This window comes from Penicillium atrosanguineum (assembly GCF_028827265.1).
Source record: "Penicillium atrosanguineum strain IBT 20685 chromosome Unknown utg000003l_segment0_segment0, whole genome shotgun sequence".
Classification (NCBI taxonomy): domain Eukaryota; kingdom Fungi; phylum Ascomycota; class Eurotiomycetes; order Eurotiales; family Aspergillaceae; genus Penicillium; species Penicillium atrosanguineum.
The window spans coordinates 901,002-927,005 of NW_026623135.1; the positions used below are offsets into that span (position 1 = coordinate 901,002).

At 50.9% G+C, this 26,004-nt stretch overlaps 11 protein-coding genes across 11 annotated transcripts; 6 read left to right on the plus strand and 5 right to left on the minus strand.

Annotated features, from left to right (window-relative positions):
• Window positions 1–49: 49 nt before the first annotated feature.
• On the minus strand, window positions 50–1,339 carry N7443_003751 (NAD(P)/FAD-dependent oxidoreductase; the record flags this gene model as incomplete). The annotated part of the gene is made up of 1 exon (XM_056883807.1): window positions 50–1,339. One exon carries the CDS (start codon window positions 1,337–1,339, stop codon window positions 50–52), a length of 1,290 nt encoding a protein of 429 aa, XP_056742085.1.
• Window positions 1,340–3,496: 2,157 nt separating this feature from the next.
• N7443_003752 (uncharacterized protein) lies at window positions 3,497–6,390 on the plus strand (the record flags this gene model as incomplete). The annotated part of the gene is made up of 3 exons (XM_056883808.1): window positions 3,497–3,925; window positions 4,250–4,956; window positions 5,010–6,390. 3 exons carry the CDS (start codon window positions 3,497–3,499, stop codon window positions 6,388–6,390), a joined length of 2,517 nt encoding a protein of 838 aa, XP_056742086.1.
• A 1,208-nt stretch (window positions 6,391–7,598) lies between these two features.
• N7443_003753 (uncharacterized protein) lies at window positions 7,599–8,420 on the plus strand (the record flags this gene model as incomplete). Its single annotated transcript, XM_056883809.1, has 1 exon — window positions 7,599–8,420. The coding sequence occupies one exon, from the start codon at window positions 7,599–7,601 to the stop codon at window positions 8,418–8,420; it is 822 nt and encodes a 273-aa protein (XP_056742087.1).
• Window positions 8,421–8,633: 213 nt separating this feature from the next.
• Window positions 8,634–11,608, minus strand: N7443_003754 (DEAD/DEAH box helicase; the record flags this gene model as incomplete). Its single annotated transcript, XM_056883810.1, has 4 exons — window positions 8,634–9,597; window positions 9,648–11,002; window positions 11,059–11,246; window positions 11,320–11,608. Coding segments are annotated over 4 exons (2,796 nt in total), but the record flags the coding sequence as incomplete, so codon positions are not given.
• A 356-nt stretch (window positions 11,609–11,964) lies between these two features.
• On the plus strand, window positions 11,965–13,527 carry N7443_003755 (wax synthase family protein; the record flags this gene model as incomplete). The annotated part of the gene is made up of 1 exon (XM_056883811.1): window positions 11,965–13,527. The coding sequence occupies one exon, from the start codon at window positions 11,965–11,967 to the stop codon at window positions 13,525–13,527; it is 1,563 nt and encodes a 520-aa protein (XP_056742089.1).
• Window positions 13,528–13,736: 209 nt separating this feature from the next.
• N7443_003756 (RIX1/PELP1 family protein) lies at window positions 13,737–16,096 on the minus strand (the record flags this gene model as incomplete). The annotated part of the gene is made up of 2 exons (XM_056883812.1): window positions 13,737–15,704; window positions 15,764–16,096. The coding sequence occupies 2 exons, from the start codon at window positions 16,094–16,096 to the stop codon at window positions 13,737–13,739; spliced, it is 2,301 nt and encodes a 766-aa protein (XP_056742090.1).
• Window positions 16,097–16,384: 288 nt separating this feature from the next.
• Window positions 16,385–20,150, plus strand: N7443_003757 (uncharacterized protein; the record flags this gene model as incomplete). The annotated part of the gene is made up of 5 exons (XM_056883813.1): window positions 16,385–16,390; window positions 16,484–16,607; window positions 16,663–17,007; window positions 17,059–17,678; window positions 17,733–20,150. 5 exons carry the CDS (start codon window positions 16,385–16,387, stop codon window positions 20,148–20,150), a joined length of 3,513 nt encoding a protein of 1,170 aa, XP_056742091.1.
• Window positions 20,151–20,481: 331 nt separating this feature from the next.
• N7443_003758 (complex I NDUFA12 subunit family protein) lies at window positions 20,482–21,269 on the minus strand (the record flags this gene model as incomplete). The annotated part of the gene is made up of 7 exons (XM_056883814.1): window positions 20,482–20,530; window positions 20,585–20,722; window positions 20,777–20,840; window positions 20,909–20,989; window positions 21,050–21,056; window positions 21,142–21,162; window positions 21,219–21,269. 7 exons carry the CDS (start codon window positions 21,267–21,269, stop codon window positions 20,482–20,484), a joined length of 411 nt encoding a protein of 136 aa, XP_056742092.1.
• A 145-nt stretch (window positions 21,270–21,414) lies between these two features.
• On the plus strand, window positions 21,415–23,101 carry N7443_003759 (CDP-diacylglycerol--glycerol-3-phosphate 3-phosphatidyltransferase; the record flags this gene model as incomplete). Its single annotated transcript, XM_056883815.1, has 3 exons — window positions 21,415–21,648; window positions 21,699–22,051; window positions 22,102–23,101. 3 exons carry the CDS (start codon window positions 21,415–21,417, stop codon window positions 23,099–23,101), a joined length of 1,587 nt encoding a protein of 528 aa, XP_056742093.1.
• A 209-nt stretch (window positions 23,102–23,310) lies between these two features.
• N7443_003760 (HAD family hydrolase) lies at window positions 23,311–24,054 on the plus strand (the record flags this gene model as incomplete). The annotated part of the gene is made up of 1 exon (XM_056883816.1): window positions 23,311–24,054. The coding sequence occupies one exon, from the start codon at window positions 23,311–23,313 to the stop codon at window positions 24,052–24,054; it is 744 nt and encodes a 247-aa protein (XP_056742094.1).
• Window positions 24,055–24,244: 190 nt separating this feature from the next.
• N7443_003761 (ribosome biogenesis protein LTV1) lies at window positions 24,245–25,772 on the minus strand (the record flags this gene model as incomplete). Its single annotated transcript, XM_056883817.1, has 2 exons — window positions 24,245–25,700; window positions 25,750–25,772. 2 exons carry the CDS (start codon window positions 25,770–25,772, stop codon window positions 24,245–24,247), a joined length of 1,479 nt encoding a protein of 492 aa, XP_056742095.1.
• Between the last annotated feature and the right edge of the window lie 232 nt (window positions 25,773–26,004).

A 26,004-nucleotide genomic window follows, 5' to 3' on the forward strand; every position in this document is an offset into this window, starting at 1 on the left:
CGACCCTTCACTCGAAAATTACCGAGCAATCTTCAACAGCAGAGACAGATCATAGCTTGGAGATAGTGCTTTTCTCACGCACTTGTCTCCCTTTCCACCCCGTCAAATCGCTCAACTCCAACTCCGGATCCATATGTGCAAGATTCTTCGCCGTCGGTGTCTGTCCTGTCCGCCACTTCCACTGACGGACAATTTCCGGATCAAGTGTCCCCTCCAGCATATCCGCCACATACTTCCCAACCACTGGGAGGAATTTAAACCCGTGCGCCGAGCCACCCGCAGCTAGAAACAATTTCTGATGATTTGGGTGAGGCGTGACGAGGAAATGCCGATCAGCTGTATCGGCATCCCAGCAAAGACGTGTATAACAGAATGGCCGGTCTGCGAGCTCGGGAAGCACGCGGCGTAGATTACGGCGCATAGTCGCTTCGATCTCGAGCGGAAGGCCGTCGCTGGGACTTTGGACGAACGTATGTGGGGTAGAGGTAGTGATGCCAGAGTTCGTGTCTGTTTGTACATTGGTGATGAATTGGCTGTGGGCCATCTTGAAGATGCCGTCTGCCTGGGGAGGGAAGAAATACCCCAGTTCCAGGTTATCCATAATCGGCATTGCAGAGTAGTATTTTGTCTCGGCTGGTGAGAGTTGGATATGCGCAACGGCGTGGCCTTTGGCTGTCAGTTGGCCATTGAGTCCAAGTAGTGAAGGCGTCCAAGCTCCAGCTGCGAGGATCACCACGTCCGCTTCATGTCTTGTGCCATCGGCGGTGATGACTCCTTTGCATTCACCTGTCTCGAAAACCAGCCTTCGCACATAGCCTTGCTCTCCTGAGATGTACAAGACCCCGTTGTTCTGAGCAGCTCCTGCCATTCGCTCCAACGCTTGGCCAGCCGCCGCCCAACCAGCCGTCGGATTCCACACGTTGATATTCCACCCAGTCAACTTGCCAGTGATGACAGGATATCGCGAGCGAACTTGATCGGCGGTGAGCTCCTCAAGACCCTGCACGCCCAATCGTTTGCATGTCTCAATCGATCCCTCAACGAACGGCCGCGATAAATTGGCCGCGCTCAGGATCCACCCGGGAACATGATAGAGTCCCTTGAACATGGACCAGGACTGCCATGCCTCGATAGACTCGATACCGAGACGTGCATATAGTGGCTCGTTGTAATCACTCCGGATGATCTTGCTGATGTCGGTCGATGCAGCCTCGCACGACGGTGGCGCGTATCGGTCGAGCACGCGAATGGAGCTATATCCGCGCCGCGAGAGATGGTATGCTGTCGAGGTGCCGAAGCAGCCAGCACCGATGATCAGGATTCGTCTGTCTTTCTCCATGATTTGAGGAAGATCGTTATCGATTATTTCGACTGCCGGAGGCGCTTGACTGTATTTATTGCGGCACTCGGGTTGCCCTGTTGGGCTTTATTGCACAGATGAGGCTCGCTACCAGCTTCCTTGCGCACCATTCAATGCATCGCGGCACTGCGCCCCTCCATCTTTCCGCTATCAGGCACGCGCAAATTGTGGGAATGCGAATCACTCGTTCTGATCTTCCCCCCTAAGGTGACTTCTGCCGCTAGCGTAGATAAGAGGCTCGGGGTTATGCCGAGGTGGAGTTCGTTCCGACCTTCCTTTGAGGTCATCTTCCCCGCATGTCTGATATTGGCTTGGCTCAACCGCTTACTTTTTACCTTTCTTCAAAGCTACTCTGCATACTGTATACTGTATTCATATCACCCATTTATTGACACGGACTGCAGTTCTCCCAAACATCCATCTAAAGCCGCATTCATACCGTAGATGGCGGCATTCGAGATGTTAATTTTGTCGATCGCAGCGAGAAGCAGAGTGACCATGATCAGAAGAATGATAATTGGATCGATCTTTCATAACACGCGACGTGCTTTGGGCTCTGAAATGGGTTCTACCGCCACAGAGTGGTCTAGGTGTGCAAGAAACTGTGCTGTAAAATCTTCGCTGCGATCGGGATCTTGAAAATCGCTGTCGCCTGCCAGAGGCTTTTAATGTTCCAGCGCAAGTTGATGTCCGGCGTTAGACTTCATCTGTCCGAAATTGTAGTGTATAGTACACTAAAGGTGTTGATGAAAGCCTTGACAAATTGGCAAGCAGTGAAGAAAGGGATACCACTGGTCGGAGAGCACCTGCATGTCAAACTCGACTGTTTTATACGTCAATGCACTGCTGAACCCTTTAGTTTGTTTTAGGGCCTATATGGCAGGAAAGTCAGAACGAGAAAAGACCGTTTCTCTACATGGCCCTTACGAGCCACGAGCCGCCCTAATGCCAAGACACGATATACTACATGGAGAATAGCCCTGGAAGAGTAATGTTCCGGGATAGTCACATGTCGTTTACTCCATTAATCAAATAGCATTATGTCGTATTACCGTTATGGATAAGCTATGGTATCTGGAAATTTCTATCGAGGTGCAAAGATGTCGAACAAAAGGAGCTAGAGTAGGCCTTGAGAACCTGGCTGTGCCACTTCCCTCTCCCATTCTCGTGTTTAAGTGACGACCTAGGGGCTTAATCGGTGCTAGATAGCACAAACAGTTATTTTCGATACCTTGCTTAGTATATATAAATAATACCAATGACCCTGCTTATCAATGACTTATCTTGTCAGCCATAGCTCTCTCCTACTTAACGCTTCGTAGCACCCACCTAACATGAGCTAACACAATGATATTGCTAGGCTTATTAGTAGCCTGGTCGGCCTAAGTGGGATAACTTACACCCCTTTCAACGAAAATTATACCTACCGACCTAAACTGCCTGATCTATAGGCAGATTTACTCGTATACCCCTATGCCCGTGCCTTTTCGCTGAACCTAAGGACGTCATTGATTAATGTTTATACTTTGAGTATCAACAATCGATATCAAGTATCTCGTTCATATGAAGTTTCGTCCCACGATGTCGATCAGTGCCGACGTCTTCGGACAATTGTGAGGATTGATATCGTGCGTGTCTTACGGAGATGCTGGAATGCGCGTGTCGTTCCAGGCTCGCGAAATGTACCATCTGCTTGGTGACACTGTCTCGCAGAATATTAAACATTGATCGACTCTTATGACTTCATTCCCGGGAAATGAATCGGAAGAGCGCGGGTCTGATAGGATGAATATGCCAAGGCGTCATGCAATTCAATGGTTGCAACTTTCAATTTACCTAAGCTTCGGATTCCTTTTCCGGCCCAGAATCTCCCCCCCTCCACTTTTCGCTTAGACACTTCACGTTTTCTTAAGATTCATTCAATCATCGAAGTTGCTTTGATGACTAATTTCGGTCAAGCCTAGCGTCAATGCAAAGAACGCGAGATAGCTACGCCTATTGTTCAGTCTATCGAATCTCAAATCTAGTGGTTCTGGCGTGTCGTTCGCTCGTTCGACAAGGAAGAACGGGCCAAGTTGCTACAGTTCGTTCCTCGCACTTGTGATTTTGGAACTGCTGTTGGCGCACGCGCCCCTTATGGTCGTGAACAATTCATCGTTCCGATTTGCCCCCACGACTCCTGGAGAGAAGAGGACCGGGTCGGACTGCATCACGACGCATCCCTTTGACGATAAATCCAACCATCAAGACGGCACTGCTACGATGACGAAAAAGGAAAATGCTGTCAAGCCTCCTGCCGAAGGGCTAGCATCTCAAAATAGCATGCAAACTAGCATGCAAAATAAGCTTCCTGAAGCTCCCAGCGTCGATTCCTTCCAGACTACCTCTGGCGCCAACACAGCTTCAACACCTGGAACAAGTCAAGTGGAACGAGCCGCTTTTACGAATGAAAAAGTAGCCATCCCCCGCCATCGGCCAAGCACCGCGCCGCGATATAGTCGGCGAGTGCCGCGGGCTTGCGAATCATGTCGGCAGCGCAAAACGAAGTGCAGTGGCGACATCCCGGTGTGTCAGCAGTGTCACGTACTGCGAGCGATATGTCTATACCCCCTACGATCGAGGGAGAAAATGAAAAGGTCGGCTCTCGAAACTCCTAGATACGTTGGTTTTGGGACCTCGGATCTGCAGCCCTCTTCTGTGACTTCTAATCGCAAGCAAGTAGACAAACTACACAACTATTCGAGAAAGCACAAGATTATGAGAGCATGTTAAAGGATTTAGGGAACTTCGTAGATACACACACTGCGGACCGGATCACGGACTTACTGGACAAGGCTTGTAACGTCCCTATCGCTGAACGTTTCTCGTAACTGACATCTTAATTCACAGCATGGTGTAGAGAGATTCCCGCCTAACTCTGTAACACTGCCTGGTGAACTTTCAGATGAGCCAAGCTCGCCCTCGTCTATTGGCTCACTCGATGGGATTGATCGAGTGGAAGAGGACCTGAACCGCAATGAGGAATCAAGGGCAGCAGGGTTTATGGGAAAGATCTCTGAGGTAACCTGGATGCAACATCTTCAGAAAAAAGCGAAACATTGTTCACAAGGATCGTCAGGCTCCTTGGAGCACGGCCAAAGCAAGTCGCATGAGGATGAACCCGCTCTCCATGCGACAAACTACCACTCAGACGAAGTTGACATCAGTTGTCCCGAACCGGTGGAAGTATATGCTGTTCCACCTCCCCAGCTAGCGGATAGACTCTTCGATGATTATCTGAAGACTGTTCACCCGTTTTTTCCTATTATCAACCGACGTCTCTTCACCGCACAGTATCGGACTTTTTTCGACAGCAATGCGCAGCCAAGTGATAAATGGCTTGCTATTATGAATATGATATTTGCCATTGGGGCTCAATATGCCCATCTCACCAGGGCACCATGGCGCGGAGAGGTTGGAGACCATCTAATATATTTAACTCGGGCTCGAATCTTGAGTGTAAATGGCGATGACTTGTTTAGTCATCCTGATCTACAACAGATTCAAGTGGAAGGATTGGTTGCATTTTACCTACTCTCCACCGATCAGATCAATCGGTTAGTCAAATTCTTCTCTCAGTGATGACAAGATTCTGATTCTGGCTCTTCAGCGCATGGAGAATCTCGGCTTTGGCAGTCCGATCTGCTATTACACTTGGCCTGAACCTGAAAAATAATAGTCCCACAACACCCGATGTTGCCAAAGAGGCTCGCTACCGAGTCTGGTGGTGTCTCTATACACTTGAGCATCTTCTAGGTACAATGACCGGTCGGGCCACTTATATCGTGGGTGTGAATCTTACTACGCCGTTACCATTTCCCTTTGACGAAGACCAGCTGTCAGAACCAATGGCCGCGGAAACCTTCAGAGATACGCACCTTAGAGATGAGCGCATTAACAACGTTATGGCAAGCACATCAGTCCGACACATGCCTCTCCACCCAACTAGGGGCGCGGAAACCACGCATTCGGCCTCCATCTATGACAACTCGTGGGTGAAAAGCCTGCCTTTTAGCTTCAGTCTCGGCCACCTTTACTACTGCGACCTGGCGCTCATCGTCCAGGAAATTGTGAACAAAGTGTATTCCACTGACTGTGTGATGTTGCCATGGGCTCACATTTTGCAACGCATCGGGGAATTGAAGGTCCAGCTCGACCAATGGTACCAATGTCTTCCAGAACACCTCAATTTATCGGAGAATAAGGACAACGGCTCCGATCCGCTCCGCTGCAAGCTGGCCTTAAACCTCCACTACCTCAGTGCACGCATCACGCTTGGTCGCCCATGTTTTTGCCGGCGCGACCCGCAAAAGAGAAAAATAGATGAAAAATCGACTTTCAACCACGACATGGCAGAACTGACTCTACAATCTGCAAAGCTCATGCTTGATCTCATCCCGGATGAACCAAACGTTATCGAGCTCTACGAGATCTCCCCGTGGTGGTGTATCCTGCATTATCTAATGCAGGCAGCGACAGTCATCCTCCTAGAGCTCTCGTTCGGGAGTCTCATGATGCCAGAACACGTAACAAGCTCTGTTGTCTATTCCAAAAAGTCATTGAGATGGCTTTATGCTATGTCTGCGCACAGCATTGCCTCACGACGCGCCTGGCAGCTTTGCGACATCAGTCTGCGGGCTCTCGCTGTCAACATAGGATTCAATGTCGATGACATGCCTTCAGCCCCGTACTATCAATCCGTGCCCACCTCCGCCCTCGCCAACCCCCACTCCCACATGGCTCCAAAAGGATCCCGGCCCGGCTCAACCGAGCGCTGGAATTCCGTTCTGGAAGACGTCTCTCAGGCTATAGTGCAGCACCCGACTCAGTACCCCTACTGGGATTATTCCAATGTGCCCACAACGGATCCCACGCCATCGGTGATGGTCAAATCCCACGAGTCTGACGAGCATTACTCCCCCTATGACCCTATCAGTGGCGCGTTTATTCGCTCCTTCTTTCCGCAGTTGAGCGAGGACGATCAGCCCTGAGGTCATAATTGGCACGTTTGAACACAAGAGTGAAGCCTTGCGTCAGTACGTCAAGGTTGAAATGAAAACAACGCTTTCCATGATAGCTTGCTGGGCGTCTCCTAGTTATTGGGTATGCGTCAAGTTAGTGGCGGCCGTGGGGTGGCATTGGAAGACAGCCCGATCGCAACTCGACCCGATCGGCCTAGGTCATCTCGACAGGTTCCAGAGAACCTGGCAACAATAACTACGCGATCTTCATCAAGGGTACAGAGCGCGATGACAGCACGGTCACCGGCGTGGTAGGTGTGCACGCATCGACCCCCAGAGATGGGGTACATACTTCACCCCATCGACCTAATCTATATTTGCAATGTTTGCATATAGCGTTGATACCAAGAAATCCTCTCAATACTCGTTGCTGTATTGCATAGGTTCGTAAATCTGCGGGTAAAACCTTCATTGAGCTCTAATGCTAGGCTCCAGCATAACTGAGTAATTCTACGAGGATGATGTTAGGGGAATCAAGTTTCCGAGCAGTACGTGGGGAGATTTAAGGCCTGGGAACCATATCCTCACCAATCATCCACTTGCCGGAGAGGAACTCATCTGCCTGACATCACAATCATCACTCCAGTCTGGGAAAGTGAGTATCTCAAGCCATCTTTTGACTTGGAATTTTTTCTGCTGACATTGAACTTAGTCCCTGTAGTGGCTGGTGGCTGGCGGCTGGGGAATGCCATCGTCGGATGAAGCCACTTCGAATGCTTCTAAAGGGAACGGCGATACCTCGATGTTCCAACCCCGAGGTAGCCTTCACACTTTCAGCTAGATAGCAGAGTCAGCGATGTGAATAGAATGACAATGAGAAATGTATAGCTGTACGAGGATTATCCGCTATACTTTGGCCATGCCGCATTACTGCATAGTGACGGCTAACTATGTTTTTGCTGTAACCTGGATGCCAACCTCCAGGCTTTAAGGTGCCATAGATTCACCCCTGGAAAGGCTTCTCCACAACCAGCCGGAACTGAGTATATGACTTCCGCACTTCTGTGGCAAATTGCAATCGCATTCCACATATGGTTACCAATGGGGTCACACCCGAGAGCAACTACCGATCCGTCCAGCGCCAAACTTTAATGGCAGCAACTTCGTAAAATCCCATCAACTGCAATGAGTGTCAAGAGCACCACCCCCTTGTCAATAGACGATATAATGGGCACAGAATGGTCAAGATTAACTGCGAAGCCCCCGTCGAGGGCATTGTCGGAGCATACACGGACAACAGCTTTGCCTTCCAAGCCTCCATCACCAGCCTGATAGGTTGCGCCATGTACAGTGCCCTCGAGTTGATCGTCCTGGTCTTCTTGGTATTCAGCCGCTACCATGGCCTGTACTTCTGGAGCCTCCTCATCACATCATCCTGCGGCATCATCCCGGATGCGCTTGGCCTAGTATTGAAATACTTTGAGCTCGCACCAATCTGGATACCCGTCACTCTATCAACGGCTGGCTGGACGATCATGGTAACTGGCCAGTCGCTAGTACTGTACTCACGACTACATCTGGTAGTCTATAACACCAAAGTACTCCGCTTCGTGCTGGGGATGATCATCTTTGATGCGATCACTATGCAAATTCCGCAAATCATTGCCTCATACGGCGCGGTTTTTGCCTGCCAAAAACATTTCATGCGCTTTTTCAATATCTGGGAGAAAGTGCAGCTGACTGTATTCTTTGTGCAAGAGATCATTATCTCAACGATCTTCATCGTGGCAGCAATGAGGCTTATGCGTCTGAATCCGACATGGACCAAGCGAAGATCCAATCTCATGTTTCAGCTGCTTACGATGAATTTTGCGATCATAGCGATGGATGTCTCCCTTTTGACACTGGAGTTCTTGAGCTTGTTTATCTTACAGACGGTGCTGAAGGTCTTTTTTTATACTGTCAAGCTGAAGCTGGAGATTGCGGTGTTGTCGCGGTTGAGTGCTTTTGCTCGGTCGCATTACCAAGATGAAAGCTCTGGGTTGAGCGGATTAACTTGATCCTGGAAACCCAGTTTATGTACATGAATTCAAGTTCCAAATTCCCGAGGTTGCATCGGCTGGAGATCCCGATATGTAGGTCTAATTCTACAATAAGAAAGTAAAACCAGGATATGTCGAGACAATCGATACACTGAAAAGAATGTAAAATGAAACAGCATGGGTGATGTCCCGGACACCAGTCTCCTACCTGTTCACGGCACAGCGCCAGGTCTATTGCAAAAGAGTTTCAAGGTCAGCAACCCGGGTAGCTCTATCCTCAGCCTTCTTCTTAGATGTCTCCCGGAAGGCAGTGAGCATGAGTTCACGCTTGCGTTTCTGAATCTCGAGGACGCGCTCCTCGATACTATCTTCAATGACCAGTCTCCACATGGTCGTCTCACGCTTCTGTCCGAGTCGATACACGCGGTCGAGAGCCTGGTCCTCGATGGCGGGCGCCCACCAGCTATCTGCCAGGATGGCCTGATTAGCTGCAACGAGGTTGAGACCGACGCTGCAGACACTGAGACTGGCAAGGAGAACGGTGCAGGAGGGCTCGTTAGAGAACATGTTGATGGAGTTGTCGCGCTTCACGGACTGCATCTTGCCATCGATGCGGACAAACTTGATGCGGCTTTTCTCGAGTTGAGGCTCCACGAGATCGAGGAATGAGGTCCATTGGCTGAATACTACGGTCTTCGTACCTGGTGCTTGGCCCTGAGCTGTCAGGACCTTCATGAGCGCCTCGATCTTGCTACTGGGGTTGTTAGGATCGGCGACAACGGTGTCGGGGCTTTCGCCCATGTCGGCAGCGGGAGAAACGAGAGTGGAAGTGTCTTTGATGTCGGCACGGCAGAGCGGGCACTTGTGCTGTCGCTCGATGACTTGCTCAACACAGCCTCGGCAGTAAGCGTGGGCACATGCAGTGATGACGGGATCTTCAAGGTTGTCAAGACAGATGGCACACATTTCCTGGCTCTCGATCTGGATCTGCAGCATATCCTGAAGGGCTTTAACATTCTCGGGGGTCAGCGGCACAACCTTGTGTCTCTCCAAATCGCCCATGAGTTTATCCACACGATCTTTGCAGAGAGCCCAATGATCGCAGACTTGACGGAGACGGAGAAGAACCTCTAACAAATGGGAGTATTCGCCCTGCTTGTCCTTGAACTGCATGAGAGCGCCCTTCGCCTCCGACCTGAGTTTATTAGCAAGTAACACAGATTACGCGATAAAGAATCAACGTACTGTAGTGCGTTGTACTTCTCCAACTCATGGCGGTGAAACTTGATACGAAGGACCCGAGATGTCATGGCTGGCAAACGCAAGTTGATAAAGTCCATATCCTTCCTTCGTCTCAAACAGATCGTTCCCATGAGAGCCTCGAGAAGAAGGCGAGCTTCAGGTTCACCATTAGTAAGAGGACGCATAAGGACGCTGTTGAACATAGCAAGGTCTGCCAAGCCGCCGGTAAGCCCGAGGAAGCGGACTTGCGAATACAGATCCTTGAGTGTGTTGATAATCGGTGTTCCGGTCAAGGTCCAACGAGAATCTGCGCGCAAGGCACATGCTGCAAGAGAGGCCTTTGACCGAGGGTTTCGAATGGTGTGACCCTCATCAAGAACAACACGACGCCAATGAACGGAGAAAATCCCCTTGGCTGGGCTCTTTTTTGCCTCTGGTTTGAAGTCCAATGCCAGGGCTCCGTAGCTCGATACTACTACGTCGTATGATGCCAGGTTGGCCGCCTCCTTTTTACCAGATCCATGATAAATCAAGACTCGAGGTGCTGTTTCCTTCTTGGCGTGCTCTTGGATTTGATTTCTCCAGTTGCTCATGACACCGACTGGAGCCAAGATCAACGTAGTATTGCTAGATTCGGGCGTGCGAGGAGTCGAGTTAGCCATGATAAGAGAGATGATCTGGATGGTTTTGCCCAGACCCATGTCATCGGCCAGAATACCACCACTCGCGAGCGGCGGTGCAGCACTCGTTGAATAGTTGGTAGCGATGTTGGTAAACTTGCCACCATCACGTTTCCAGAGTTGTACTACTGCATCAGAGCCAGGCGCTGGAAGTCTCGGTGATTCTTGCGCGATCATCCATGCCAAGCCCTGTCGCTGGTATGGGAGGAGTTGTGTAGAAAGACCCTCTGGAGAATCAGCCATCGGCATCTGTGCCAAGTCTGCCTCTTTCTGACCGAAGTTCTCTACAACCTGACCAATTTCTCTTGGGTTGAAGGAGCTGCTTTGACTGAGCAATTCCTCCAGGCTCTCGTTTTCACCCAGTCCGATTGCATCGGAGAGGTTGGCGAACATCGAATTATCGCTTGCCTGGAACTGCTGGGCGGCTTTGCCCAAGGCCATTGCACGAGCCTGCTTTTCAGTCTTCTTCCTCTCAGCGGCCTGCTCCTTTTCTTTTCTTGCTGCGTCACGGTCCGCTTGAACAAGCCTGGACACTGGGAGCTTATCTTGTTGCATTCTCTTCTTCAAGTCATCCTTTCTGGTAGCTTCACAAGTACCAAAGAGGTTCAACATGACAGGGCAGTCGTAAAAGCTCTTTCCGCCTGTCAGAATACCCTCCACAAGAAGATCATGGGGATCCTGCGACATGTGCCGGTCAGTCTTTTCCACGGAAACAAGGGTCTCTCAACCAGTACCATGTATTTTGCGAGCTTGGCTGCGAGTCCGCGGGGGATATGGCCAATCTGAGCACCCATGACATTGTCGACCCGGATCGCATTCGGATCATATTGGTTTTGGGGCTCTCGTTTCAGAATGACATGCTCTCCAGATGTAGCAACACCATTGTAAAAGCGAACACCCACAATCTTTGCAGGCAATTGACCTAGCAATGCTCATAATTTTTAATGTTCTTTGTCATATGTAGATGCATGGGATGCCGTGAGGAGATAACCTACCGTACATCATGAAATTGCCCGCCGAAGCGTCATCCGGACTACTCTGGACTAGTTCGTTGGCTTGATCTTCTTCTTCATCGACGAAGGCTATCTGGGAGAGCGGGGGCGGCGCAATGTAATCAGCGCTCTCGTCAAATTTCATGCCAGGGCTGACATTGGATGAAACAAAAGATGATCCAGTGCGGCTGGCCTTTGAGGCACGCGTCGAACCATCATCTATATCAGTCAAGTCGACTGTATCAGGCTTTCTTTTTTCAGGCAATCGAGCCATGGTGGCGGGCTGCACCGCCTTCAATGCTCAATTACTGGGGAAATTCAGTGATAAGATATCGGAAAATTCGTCTTCACTATAAGAGTGGACAGGAGAAAGGAGGGATGACGAAAGTGCCGATCGGGAAACCCACGCGAATATGACACGTAATCACGTGACATACGGCTGATTTCTTGAAAGCTGCATGAACTTGTTTTTTGGCTTTTCCCCTCTACCATTCGAACATCGAACATCACAATAATTGACTTAATTGCTCAAAAGCATTATTTAATTGAAAGTCATTACTAGCCAAACCCTGAATTGGCTCATCTGTATATTCAGCCCTAGCGCGTCCCAGAAAGACAAGCTCCCGAGTCTAGCGGCGCCCTATCCGCATGGCCGATCTTCATGGCACCTCAAGAAATCTCGAGCAGAGCCATGAAAAACAGTTAGAGTCACTGCTATTGCAAGGGGTCTACAAACCCGTCTTTCTTTACCATGTGGTTTTGTTTAACTGCCTCCCAATCATCGGCATGGTCATACCCCGGCGCCGAGGTACACGCTATGTTCGTCACTTGATTTATGCTATCAGTCTGGCATTTGCTTTGGAGATGCTAAGAGACCACCGGATTTTGCTTGGCGGCAATGGATATATGCTTGGCATCATGATTGCATGGTGGCTGGTGTGGTGCACCACGCTTTTTGTCTTTATGGATGTTGAGCGTGACTTCCAGCGTATTGAAAGAGGAGCTAAACCTGCAGCCGAAGACGATTCTCCTCCTAACAACACTCAAGAGAAATCGAATCAGACAGTGACTAGCGATCAGTCGAGTCAACCTCTTTTTCACTGGCAGTCTTACCCTCGCAAATTTTCCCATCGCCTTGAATGGTGTGCAGGTCTACTCTTCAACCTGAGAGGTCCTGAATGGAACTGGCGAGCTCCTCATCTCGGCCCTCTTCCTCAATCAGTTCACAAACAGCTGCAATTGGAGTTTCTCTCGAATAAGTTTCGTGCAGAAGGCGATGATACCTGCATGACTTCAAAACAGCGTCTCCGGGCTGCCTTCAAAACCTTCCTGCAATCCTATCTGCTTCTAGACATCCTCAAAGTCGTAATGATGCGAGACCCTTACTTCCGAGGCACTGCAGAATGTGACTCAATGCCTCCATTCCCACTGTCCTACCTTGCGCCCTTCCCTCTTCTAGTTAAAACCTACCGCTACTTCCTCAGCTGCATGGGTGTCTACGTTGCACTCAACTTCGCCACCTCACTCAACCCCATCTGTTTCCTCGGATTATCATTGGCCTTTCCAAATGCATCGCGGAAATTGACAGCTGCCCCGCTGGACGAGGCCTGGCTGTATGCCGACTCTTTTGGACCCTTCATTTCACCCGTACTCGACCATGGACTCGCCGGCTGCTGGGGCCGCTGGTGGCATCAAATGTTCCGCCATGGGTTCATCGCCACTGCACGATGGACATTGACATGTTTCCCAACCAGGTTGGCTGCCAATACACAGATAAAACAAATTGTCTATATTGTCGTTGCATTCACGATCAGCGGTCTCATCCATGCTTGCGGCAGCTACACCGGATTCCCAGAGACCAATCCTTTCTCAGGCCCATTTTTATTCTTTTTCATGCAAAGCATGGCAATTATCAGTGAGCACATATTTAAGAAAGTCGTCATCCCGAAATTACCTCTTGTTGCCAGCACACCGCGGTGGCTGAGGCGCACTGGGAATGCCGTCTTCGTTTTCTTCTGGCTGCTGTATTCGGGGGGCTTTATTGCGGATGACTTTGCCCGAGGTGCGTTGTGGTTGATGGAGCCTGTTCCACTCAGTCCACTTCGTGGTCTTGGGCTTGCAAATGGGGAAGGCTGGTGGTGCTGGAAAGAACCATGGTTTCAGCATTGGAGCGATGGGACGTATTGGGGAAGTGGGATTCGAGTAATATAGACTACAATAGACAGCACATAGCCACCATGCATTAGACTTCCGAAGTTTGGTTTCGCGGCCAACAAATTTAGCGGTGTCCCACTTGGGCAGTAGCATTTTACTCATGTGCTCTTAACGCTGGTGAGGATTTGTAAATTATGTATTGATATATAATATGGTGCCTGAGTAGAGACAAATCCTTATTTTATACATATACACATCTGCTTTCTTCAACCTCCCATGTTGACGTCCTCATCATCATCGTCCTCGTCATCAGTGTCAGAGTCAATGTTCAGAGTAGGTAATTCGTCATCGCTATCGTCCACAGACAAGGATGCATCAGCAGAGGGCTGCGGGGCCACCGAAGAGGAAGACACTTGCGAAGTAACCTGAACTGGTTTTGGCCCACTTGTCGCTTCGATATTGGCAGGCTGAGAGACGGAAGAAGAGACGCTTTCTTCAAACCGGGCCTTCTTGGACTGCAACTGCTGTTTCGAGGCCGACGAGAGACTTGCCGGCTGAGTGGTGGTTTCATCGACGTAAGTCCGCTTGTGCAAAGGCGCCGCAGCCTCGGCCTTTTGAGTCAGGGTAGAAGCGACAACCGGCTCTTTCAGAAAATCGGAAGTTTTCGCCGAAACGTGGTATGACTCATCGATCATATCCTCGTCCTCCTCCTCATCTTCCTCATTGGCAAAGACGTCGAGTTCCGGAGTAGTCATGAGAACCGGCATTCTGGGACGGACCAGAGCCTCGACTTCCATCTGATCGGCGTGAGCCTGAACCAAGAATGGAATGACGCTAGCACCAGCTGCACGGCCCTGGACGGCTGGAACAGGGTTCAAGACGCTGGCGAGCATTGCAGCCTTGTCAGCAGTCAGAATGATCGTGCGGTCGATCTCAGTTCGAACGGATGCCAAAAGCTCAGAAGGGACGGATGCGAGGACATGCTGCAGAAGCTCGGAGGCGGCCCGTTCGAGTTGAGGGAAACGGTGGGTATCTTGAGAGTGTCCGTTTTTTTGGAGGCTAGGGTTCAAGAAGGCATCGGCATTGACTGCGGTTTGGCCCTGTTTCGACTTAGACTTGGGATCAGACTGTGCCTTAGCCTGAACAGCAGAGTCTCCAGGCGCTGGGAGGAGCTCAGAACAGCAAGAGCGAATAGCAGGGATAATAGAATTCACGCTCTGCTTGGTCATAGCTGGGCCGTTCAAGGAGACCAAAGGGCTCAGCATTTCATAGACAGCCATGCGCACGTCTCTGCTGAAACGTTCGTTCCGGAATACCCAGGTGACTTGCTCCACTATATTTTGCGTGATAGGAGCAGCGTTATTCTCTAGAACGACCACAACGTGTGCCAATAGGTCCATACAAGCAACGTGGATGCGAGGCAGTTCAGCGAACAGCAGCTCACGCTCCTCACGACCAATTTGAGAGTTGGCCTGCACAGTGGCGGATCCTTCTCCGCTTGCCGGGACAGTCACAGAATTAAGGCGGGAGGTCAAGTCGAGAATGGGGCCCAGAGGAAGAGCAACCGCAGTGGCTGATGGCGTGGAGACGAATCCTGACAAAATTTCCAAGAGAGAAATCAGTCTTTGAGCTCCAGCATGCATTCCGTTCCAGCTATGAAGTCCCAAAGCATCGGGGGCATCCATCGACACTCCTTTGTTGTAGTTGTGTCGTGGTGCTGTCAATGTTGAATCAACAGATTCCCATTGCTCTTTAATAGACCGCAGGATGAAATCGGCCGTTCGGTGGGCAGAAATGATGGTAGATTTGCAATCTTCTATCCAGGCAGGGCCCGACTTGTCCTTGGGTGCACATTTGTGGAGGGAGACAAGCACTTGTTTGGCGACATCAATGACCGGCTCCGGATAGAATACAGGCGGCTGGAAGCTCAGAAGGCTGGTCACCAAAGACCGAATCTGGCTTGCGAATGGACGAAAGATTGTCGGGTGACGAGGAACTAATTCCAAAATGGCATGTAGAACCGTCTCCATGAAAGGCGTATTGGGCTTCGGTTCTCGAATTGAGCCCCCTTGAACCTTCTGTAACGTACCAACCAGGTTTAAGGCGGCGTTCATGAATGCTGGGAGCTGAGGAGTCGTGATCTCTCGAACGAGAGTCGGATACTGGTACGTAAGATGAAAGATGCGGGTTAACGTAATGATACACATCTTCCTCGTGGACACAGGATCGGGTTTCTAAAAGCACCATAGGTTAGTCGATTGAACACAAGGCAATTGATACAAGAGACCCATACCGCCAAAATTCCAATCAGACCGCGAACAATTGGTTCGTAACCGCGGAGAATCTCCCATTGCCCGGCTTCGACAGTAGCTTTCACCAGAACCACTGCAGTCCAGCGACCCTCCACAGTGCGGTCCTGCAGCAAACTAGCCAGGCGAGTCTTGAGCTTGTGGGTTTGAACCGCATTTTCGGAGTCGGATTTGCCTGGTTTTTGGGATTGCGGGGCAGAAAGTAGTTCGGCGCAATCGCTTAACGAAGTTGCAAGGAACGAAGCGATTGAGGGCAATTGATCGACCGGCGTGGCCGTCAAGCGATGAGTGACCGCGCGCAAAGTGGTGGCAGCCATCACTAATCGTACGAGCTTTCAGAGACGGTTGTTTGTCTAGAAAAGTTCGCTCAGTGACTGGAGTCGAGCAAGAAGCTTTCAAAGAAAAGTTGATGGCAGAATATTTTTTGTTATTCACCGCCAGGGCCCGAATCCGAGCTTGGACCACATGAAGCCTCGGGTAAGATTACCATGGTACTGTCACGTACATACGTACTGCCACCCCTGGGCGATCATCGGCACTCACGTTGGCGGCGTTCAAATGCCTTGATCTTCTCCAACTTCCCCCGTCTACACATTTCCTCAACCATGGCGGTACGTACTCGATTGCTTCGTTGGAGTCGCCCTTGATTCCAGCTCACAATACATCGATTCTGCCCCAAATATATCACTAACACGTGTGACTAGGGAGGTAATTCTGAGAAGGGACAGCGCTACGCCGTTGCCTTGGACCTGGCGCGTGCCCAAGGCAAATGGGATGAAGTCCCAGAATTGATCCGAAAGGTCACTAAGCATGCACCGCAAAGGATATGTATGATTGCGTTTCCCCACGTCTCTAGATCGCGCTAACAGGAAACTACCCCCAGGTTTGATTCAAACAGCAACGGCTGAAACTCGAGTCGTCGAGTATCTACGACAGAAAACTGGCCCCGAGGCTCCCGAAGACGATCCTACACCTGCGCCTGAGCCCAATCTTCCAGAGCTAATTCCTGCTCTATTGACAACGATCGACAACAATGACGGTTCCACGCAGGAGATACTTCAGGCGCAAGTCTGCGTGGGATGGATTCATTGGGCCCTAGCCGAGCCCATGTTGGCCGCAGCACGTCTTCCAAAGGACTTTACTATGACCGTTCACGACATGCTGAGTGAAGGCGATGGCCTTTCCTCCTGGACTGAGGTTTGCATGGTCAAGGGATGCTACATTAAAGGTTCGTCCATCCCGTGGGCTACTCGAGACTCTTAGGCTCATTACGATTCAGGATCAGCGCAATCTACAGTCGCGGGAATTGACGAAACTCTGGAGACCTTTGCTTCACTCGTGCCATGGCTCGGGAGCGGGGTGCTCACGGCGAGTACCAACGCGCAATTCTTGAGTTGGTCCGAAACCATGCTTGGAAAGGGCGCCCTGATGGCGAGTGAAACAGCGACCAAAGCTGCACCTATGTCTGATCCCAGACATGTGGAAATTGCGCTTCAGCTTTTCCGCCTTTGGGCGTCTCTTACTTCGGTGAAGCAAGGGCTCGCTTCTCCACAGACCTTGTACACTGACGCCTCCGGTTCACTGTCTCGGGTCGCTATCTGGAGGGCCTACTATGGATTCCTCACAACTGTTCTCCAGGACAACCTCATTTACGCTCCTACTCACAGCGGCGTTCCAGAACGCCCCCAATTGGCTAGCGAATTACGGCGTATTGAGGCTATTTGCGAAAACAATCTTCTTCGGGAGGCGAAATTCCCCACGGCCAGTTCCAACAACTCTCAAGTTGAGGAATGGATTGAACTGGTCATCAAGAATTGGCAGGTTCTTTGCGGACCGCACTGGCAGGACCAGGATCTTGGCGAAGGGGGTCAGAATGCCGTCGGCCGGAATGTTTTGGACGTAAGCGGGAATAATTGACCCTTGCTCGGCTATTACGAACTAACTTTATTTCAGATGCTTTACCGCGCAGCAACCAAAACATACCATTCGCACCTTGTTCTTCGGCGTTTGTTCCATGTTCACTCGGCCTTGGCGGACTTTGATTTGGCCATTCAAGCTCTAGACTCTTACATTGAGATTGTGACTGCCGCCAAGGAAAGAGCTGAGAAGGGGGCTGAACTTGGTGAGTTGGAGAGTGACGAAACACTGCTCCAGACTCTCGCCGAGGGTGTTTCTTTACTCAGCTGTCTTGGATCGCTTGCCGAAGCAGAAAAGGCCAGGGATTTGACGGAACTGATCAGGGAGTATATCGACAAGCAAATTGCCGGTAAAGAAAATGCCAAAATCGACGGCAAGCTATTGCTTCTGCAAGGTTCAAACTCGTCTAACTCTCGAGAAGTTCCTCTCGCGACACTCGCCACTGCCTACAGAGCAATTGGTGTCGGCCTTGCTACTTGGGCATATTATACTCCCTTGAATGAAGCTCGTGATGAGATCCGAGCTGAAGCCATTGAATACCTTGAAAAGAGCATCGCGCCTGAGCTGGGCGACCAAAGAAACTACTCCTCGCTCTACACTCTCGCCGTCGCACTGGCCGAAAATCGTGATCTGGACACTGCAATCAACTGCGTCAAATCTGCTCTAGGCTCACATGGCTCAGCTCCTAACTCCGAGGATCTCTTCAGAGAGCGCGACCTTGTGCCACTTTGGCACTTGCTTTCGCTACTGCTCAGCGCTAAGCAGGACTTTGAAATCGCGGAGCGCTCGTGCGAAGCTGCCTTTGAGCAGTTCCCGGCCGAGATCTTTACTAGAAACAGGCGTCCTGAAAGACGTGCGTCCAGAAACTCGCAATTTTCTGGCCCTCCCAAGCGCACATTTGTCAGCCGATTGTCAGGCCGTGAGAAAGAACGCATTCTCGAGACTCGCATCACGCAGGTCGCATTCACTGAAATTCTCGAAGGGCCAGAGGCTGCTGTCAATCAGAGTGACCAACTATTGGGACTCTTCAGCAGTCTGTTCTACGACTTCAACCTTGAGGGTGAGGGAAGAACAAAATCCTCCAAGCCAGAGCATCTAGTACCACCGAAAAGCTCTGCTGGTACAACGAAAAGCTTCCGTAGCAGCATCTTCCATCGGAACAGAAATTCTCAACTGCCAGAGCGCAGAGCCGATCCAATCGGCTCAAAGCCAACTACCCCGACCCCGCCAGTTCCAGCCATTCCAAACGGACATTCCCCTGGAGCAGATGCACCTGCCATCCAGGTCACAAATGAAGATACCCACGTACAATCCGATCGCGCGTCTACAGTTGGAAGGTCGGACTCCAAAAGGTTGAAGAAACGCAGCAGCAGCTTCCTCAGGAGTGAGCGACCCCGAGGCCAGGAACCCCCTCTCCCGAACGGAGCAGAGTCTCCAGAGTTGGTTGGCATCGCGGTATCTGGAAATACATCACCCATGTCAGCCCACCATGCGACGACTGCCAAACAACCCCTGCAGCCAATGGCACACAACGTGCCTCCCATGCAACAACCACCCCCAATTGGTCATAGGAATCAGCCACCATTGCACGACGTTCGAATTCCAAGCACGGCTTATCACAGATTCGACTCTCCATCAAAGGCTATTACCAAGTTCTCAATTGCTCAGTCCGAGAAACATGCCCTCGGAATGCTTATCAAATTGTGGCTCGTTATTGCCGGAATGTACCGTCGTGCATCTCTGTTCGATGATGCCCGCGAGGCCTGTGAAGAGGCTGCAAAGCAAGTCACACGGGTGGAATCTGTGACAGCAGCGCTCGAGTCATCAGCGCGGGCCTTCAGCAATCGTGGCTGGAGTGCTGCTAAGAGCTGTGATGAGCTTTGGGCTGATGTCTACTCCGAACAAGGCATGTTGAGCATAGCTCAATCGAATCCTCACCAAGCCATTAGACACTTTGAAGAGGCGCTTTTGCGCCAGTCCAACCACTCAATAGCGACTATTGGACTTGCAACCCTTCTTCTAGATGTCTGGGACCAGAAGTTGCCGCTTGAGGCAGCGAAAGCCGACGTGGATCTTAATGCTTCTCGCCTCTCCTTGCTCACAGAAACCCCCAAGCCAAAGTCTGGCAAGGCTGTCTCGATTGATGAGTTGAAGGCCGCTGAAGCGCTGGAGGTTGAGGGTTCAGCAGAGGGTTCAGCCTCAGCACACGATGTTGACCCTAAACACCTCCACCGCCTCGCAGCACGGGATCGTGCCTACGGTCTCCTTTCCGCATTGACCAAGCTTGGCAGCTCGTGGGATAGCTCTGAGGCGTGGTATGCCCTATCCCGGGCATACGAGGCCGGCGAGCAGGTCGAGAAGCTGAAGGAGGTGCTTTGGTGGTGCATTGAATTAGAGGACCGCCGTCCTATTCGACACTGGTCGAACATTGGATCAGGCCTCTACGTTCTCTAAATCGAAACATAGTCGCTGGCGCTTCTTTTAATATATTCTTGTATCTAGTTGGTTTCCCACACCGTCCTTGTTTCTTCCCCTTCATATTCGACAAATGAGATACCATGTCCGCGGCTAGGAATTTGGGGGTTTAATTAGTTGCCAGAGAATTTAGTAGTTGAAAGAATCTTTTCAAAACCGACGTTCTAGTCAATTCATTGGTAGCACAACTTTATGTACATGGCTCTGCAAGCCCCGACTGGAGGCTCGCAGAGCTATAAAAAAGGAAAAACTGAATCAGGCACAAGTACGAAAGTTGGATTCATTTTGCTAGCCCACTAGCCATGTCAATTTACCGCGCAGCAGCAACGGGGGTCCAGGCGGAGTACTTGGGGATGGTACTGTGATCTCGGTTAGTCAATGCAGACACTGTCGAATATACAGATTACACGTACGTCGAGTAGGTCTTGAAAGCAGCCCGGCTCAGGGTGGGGTTGGCACGGTGGTCGGGGAGCTCCCAGGTGCGGTGGCCGCCCTGCAAAAACTTGTCGACGGTAGGAGGCGCATCGACCATGTAGGAAATCCAAGCGTGCCTGAAGCTAGCATCAGTTCTCGGGCTCTTTGCGCGTGGGCAAGGAGGCGCTTACCAGCCAGGCTCGATGTGAGAGGCATCGTATTCGTGCTCCTTGTAGTCGACCCATCGTGTACGGACTGTATGGAAAAGGCCCTTAGCTTCCTTGTTCTTTGCGATCATAATGTTTTCGAGTAGTTGGTCTTACGAGGAAGCTCCTCCTCCATGTTCTCGAAGTACTTGTTGCCGAAGCGGTCGACTCCGATCAGGGTTCCGGCCTTGGTATCACCTATGATCGCGCGGGGTCAGTTATCTGCCACTGGAAGAGTCGGGAAGGGTCAAAGCATACCGATATACTATAAAACAACGAGGAAAAGGTCAGTGTCAGTCTCCAGGCCTTCCCGTCTATCCCATCCCTCATCTCCGCGGCAAGTAACGTACGTGCATCTGGTGGCCAGCATCCTGCAAATCCGCGTTAGTAAGCTCTTCTCGCCCGGTAAAAAAGGCGCATAACGAACCTTCAGGCCAACTCGGCGCAGATTGCGCAGTGTCCTCATAATGGTCGACATCTTGGCGGTGCAATGGAGGGAAAGGATGGTGTCTGCCGAGTCGAGAAGCGAAATGGAAGTCGGAGCGGAATGCAAACACAAAATGTTTGCACTTGCATTGGTCTCCTTCCCGATTCAGAAATCCTTTTGAAACCGCAATCCAGATATGTTTGGTCGCATCGGAGGCCAGGCGCTTCGCTGCGCTGCTCGGCCGGTTGTACGTCGTCATATTCCTGTTCGCAGGTTCTCTGCGCATGCTCCTAATGCTGCTTCGGCCTCCGCACCCTCGCCGCTTGGGGGCATTACCATCGAGCTAGATCGCATTGCGCCTCGATTCGAGGTCCCGGCCTCTCAGATTACGATTCTTGATTCTCCGGCCAATTTCTATTCTACATTGAAGGTGTGCATGTCAGTGGTGCCGTGCTTCAGCTGTGGACTGACGTTGCGCAGCATAAAATCCGCAACGCGAAGCGGCGCGTTTACCTCTCGACGCTTTACATCGGAAAGACCGAACACGAGTTGATCGAGACCCTTTCGGAGGCGTTGCGCACCAACCCAGACCTCAAAGTATCCATCCTTACCGATGCCCTTCGCGGTACCCGCGAAACGCCCAATCCTTCAAGCGCATCACTGCTCTGTTCGTTGGTAGAGGAATTTGGACCGGAACGAGTCGAAATTCGGATGTTCCATACTCCTAATCTCACGGGACTGAGGAAAAGGCATATCCCTCGTCGAATCAATGAAGGCTGGGGATTGCAGCACATGAAGCTCTACGGTGTCGACGATGAGATTATTCTCTCCGGGTAAGCATGGTTAAACATGTTCATGATATGATACTAATGATATATTCCAGAGCCAACTTGTCCTCGGACTACTTCACCAATCGCCTGGATCGCTACCACGTTTTCGACTCCAAAGCTTTAACAGAGTACTACGCTCGAATTCACCACACTATCTGCAGCCTTAGCTTCCAGGTCCTGCCAGATCCCGGCAGCGAGGCGGGCTATCTTTTGGATTGGCCTATCTCCAATGGGGCTCCATCACCTCTGGATGGTCCCGAAGAATTTATCGCATTTTCATCGACTGTTTTGAGCCCGCTCATTCAGGCGTGTGATAACAAGCCCGTCACTCCATCCGAGGCAAGCCAGACTTTTGTATACCCGGTAGCACAGTTCACTCCTCTCTTGAAACCCGACACCTCCACCGAATTCCCAGCTGTCACTAGCATTCTGCGTCTACTTTCAGAGTCTCCTGTATTTGCGGGAGCGCGATGGCTTTTCACCGCAGGATACTTCAACATCCACCCTGTACTTTCTTCCTTCTTGATCGCCAGCACATCCTCCACCCCTCAAAGCCAAACTACAACCGAGGGCACAGTGTTGACCGCTTCTCCCTGGGCGAATGGCTTCTATGGATCCCCGGGTATCTCCGGTATGCTTCCAGCTGCGTACACACATCTTTCTGCGCGTTTCTTAGACCGCGTTGCTGAGGCGCAGTGCACAAACTCCATCCAGCTGAAAGAATGGCGCCGCGGCACAGTCGGGACACCAGATGGGTGGACATACCACGCCAAGGGCTTATGGATCACCCTTCCTCAGGAAGAACATCCCAGCCTGACCTTTGTCGGTAGCAGCAACTACACCAAGCGAAGCTACAGCCTCGATATCGAGGTAGGCGCGCTAGTCGTGACGAGCGACCAGACCTTGAAGGAGAAGCTTGGCGCTGAGACCGAGTGGCTTCAAAAAGACGCCAAGGCCATTTCGAGAGAAGATCTCATGCGCACAGAGCGGCGTGTTGGGTGGAATGTACGCCTTGCAATGTGGATTGTTGAGAAGGTTGGCGGCGCACTCTAATGCTTCTTTGTATATATAGAACTTGTATTTTATAACTGGGAAGATTCCCTTGTACTTTTACATAGATCCGATTCCCGATCACACCATCCGGGCCATGTCTGAGTCATAGCATCGCATTGAAGCCATGCACATAAAGAATGCTCTTCGTTTCAAGCCTCTAGCATACCTATTTCCTTTATTTCCCTTACAGGGACGCCCTACAGCCCCTCATGTCCACTCCAAACCCTCACCTACAGGCCATCCTCGCCAAGAAATGGTTCGGCTTCGATCTCGATGACACCCTGCACGAGTTCCGCAAAGCCTCAACAAAAGCCTCAATGACTGTATTTGAAGCCATTCACAAGAAGTTTGGAATCAATATGGAGGCTCTCGAAGTAAAATACCAAGAAATCCTGCAAACATCGACTGCAAATGCCTTCACAGATGGAAGAACCTCAACAGACTACCGCCGCGAAAGATTCACACAGCTCCTAGAGGCGCATCTCGTTGACGATCCCATTGAAGACACTTATATTAATAATTTATTGGAAATATACCAGTCGTCATTGCGGTCGAACTTGACCCTGAAAGCAGGGGCGCTGGGTTTGCTACAGACTCTTCGGCGACTCGGGAAGAAAGTTATTGTCATCACCGAAGGCCCGGCTGATGCGCAAGAATGGACAGCTCAAGAATTAGGGCTTTGGTCCTATATTGATATCCTGGTGACGACGAATGGGATAGGGAAATCCAAGGTTGATGGGTTGTTTGGCGTTGTATTTGAGAAGTACGGTATTTCTGCGGATGAGATTGTTTACTTTGGTGATAATGAGGTTCGAGATGTGAAAGTAGCGCAGGGAGATGGGATACTCGCTGTGCTTTATGATGAGAAGCAGAGAAGCCAGCTTGACGATTGTGAATCATTGCGGATCGACTCATGGGAATTCTTAGCGCTGAACTTGGAGCCAGGGGTTTGAAACACGGAGAGCCTAAGGACGGAGGACATTTATGAAGGGAAAAAAATGCTGCGGTATATCGATTGAGTGTGTCAAACTATCACTTTTGGTCTAGCCATTATGATCCCTAGTACATATGCAAGAACAACCTAAAAAAAGCCAAACGCCGAGTCATGGATTCCATTCAATGTCGTATCATGCGCAGATCCATCTACAGGACCTTGTTGCGGGTGTTGGTACCGGAGAACCGAGCGGGGCCAAGGCCAGAACGAACTTCCTCAAGCATCTTAATTCCGATGGCCTCGTTACCGTTCTTACCACGCTTGTTCTTAGCACCTCTCCGCTTGGCCTGGGCACTAGTGTTGTCGTCCCAACCGGCGAGGAAATCGTCCATGATGTTGTGGAAATCGCTGCGGGAGACTCCCTCACCGCTGGCGTTGACAAGGCTGGGTGCTAGGGATGATGCAGTGGACATGCCGGTCATGCCAGTGGCACCGGTCATGCCGCTGACCATGGACATGCTGTCATCGTACTCCTCTTCTTCGTCGAGGGCGTAGAGAGCCTCAACTCTGTCGAATCGGTCGTCCAAGAGACGGTGGCCTTCGGTACGTGCCAATGCGGACGAGGTCATGGAGTATGCGGACGGGTTGGTCAAAGCACCCTTGCGCTTCTTGCGACGGATGGGGGTTCCTCCAATTGTGAAGGCAGTCGATGCGACAGTCTGCTGCTCAGAGGGTGCCATAGTTGGAGGGGCCGGGACACCAGTCTTGCCAGATTTAGCGTCCTTCTTGAACTTGGCGAATTCGTTCATCCAGCCCTGGTCTTGAGGGTGGAGATCTGGAACAGGCTGGTCGACCTCGGGCAGCTCACCAGGCTCGAGATCTTGCGAAGAGCCTTCGACATCCTCGGCGAGTTCTCGTGCCTCTGTGCTGCCTCTTTGGACTGGGGCCTTCTCAGTCGCATCCGACTCCCACCCCTCATCCTCATCTTGGTCGAAATAGGTATCCTCCCAGTCTCCAGAGTCCATCTCCTCAGCCTGCTTTGTCAACTCGCCGAAAATATCGTCGTCTTCGTCATCGACGAAAGCATCATCCTCCAAAGCCTCCAAAGCCTCACGCAATCGCGGATCCATGTCTGGCTGGAAACCTGCGATGGCATCGGGAACGTTCTGCTGATCCTGATAGGTGGGCTTGCGCATATACGACGATGCTGTAGAGCGCAAATCACCATACTCAGATCCGTAGAGACTTTGGTCACCGACAGCGCTCCGCGCATCGTCTTCATTCAAAGAGACTCGGCGCAACGCATCCTCCAGCTTCATTGCCTTGCCCTTGGCCTTCTCAGGCTTCGCATCCACGAAGTATGCCTCTCCACCGCCAGTTCCGAGTTCGCGCAAATGTTGCATGTAATCATATTTCGAGTCATCGTAGTAGACACCGTAATTGGCGGCTTCACCCTCGTTGCGGCGGACGGAGTCATCATGGAATTCACTCTCGAGATCAGACAAGACCCGGAAAGGCTTTTGCGAGGATGTCGATGCAGAAGAAGGTGCAGGCGCACGACCGCCAACTTGGTGAAGGACTCGGTCCTCTGCCTGGGGGTCGTGGATCAACGGGTCATTTTGGGACCGGTGGAAGAGCTGGAAAGTGCTCGCGTTCTTCTTATCACTATCCTCAGGTTAGTCTAAAACTACTTAGCCCGGTAAAGCAAACTTACATCCACTGCTTCTTTGGCGGCATGTTGGCTGGTGAAGTGAAGATGGACGCTCGAAAAAAAAAAAAAATGTTGGATTCACCTTTGGATAGGATCACGTGGGGCTTATCGCTGCCTGACCCCTCGGGTCCTCAACTTGGCGTTAAGCGAGAGGATGGTAAATTTGATATTTTCACTGTATATCCTAGCTTAAATAAAACATTACTCTAGAGTATCTGCACATAAAATGAGGAAAAACAATGTTGTAACTACCAGAAA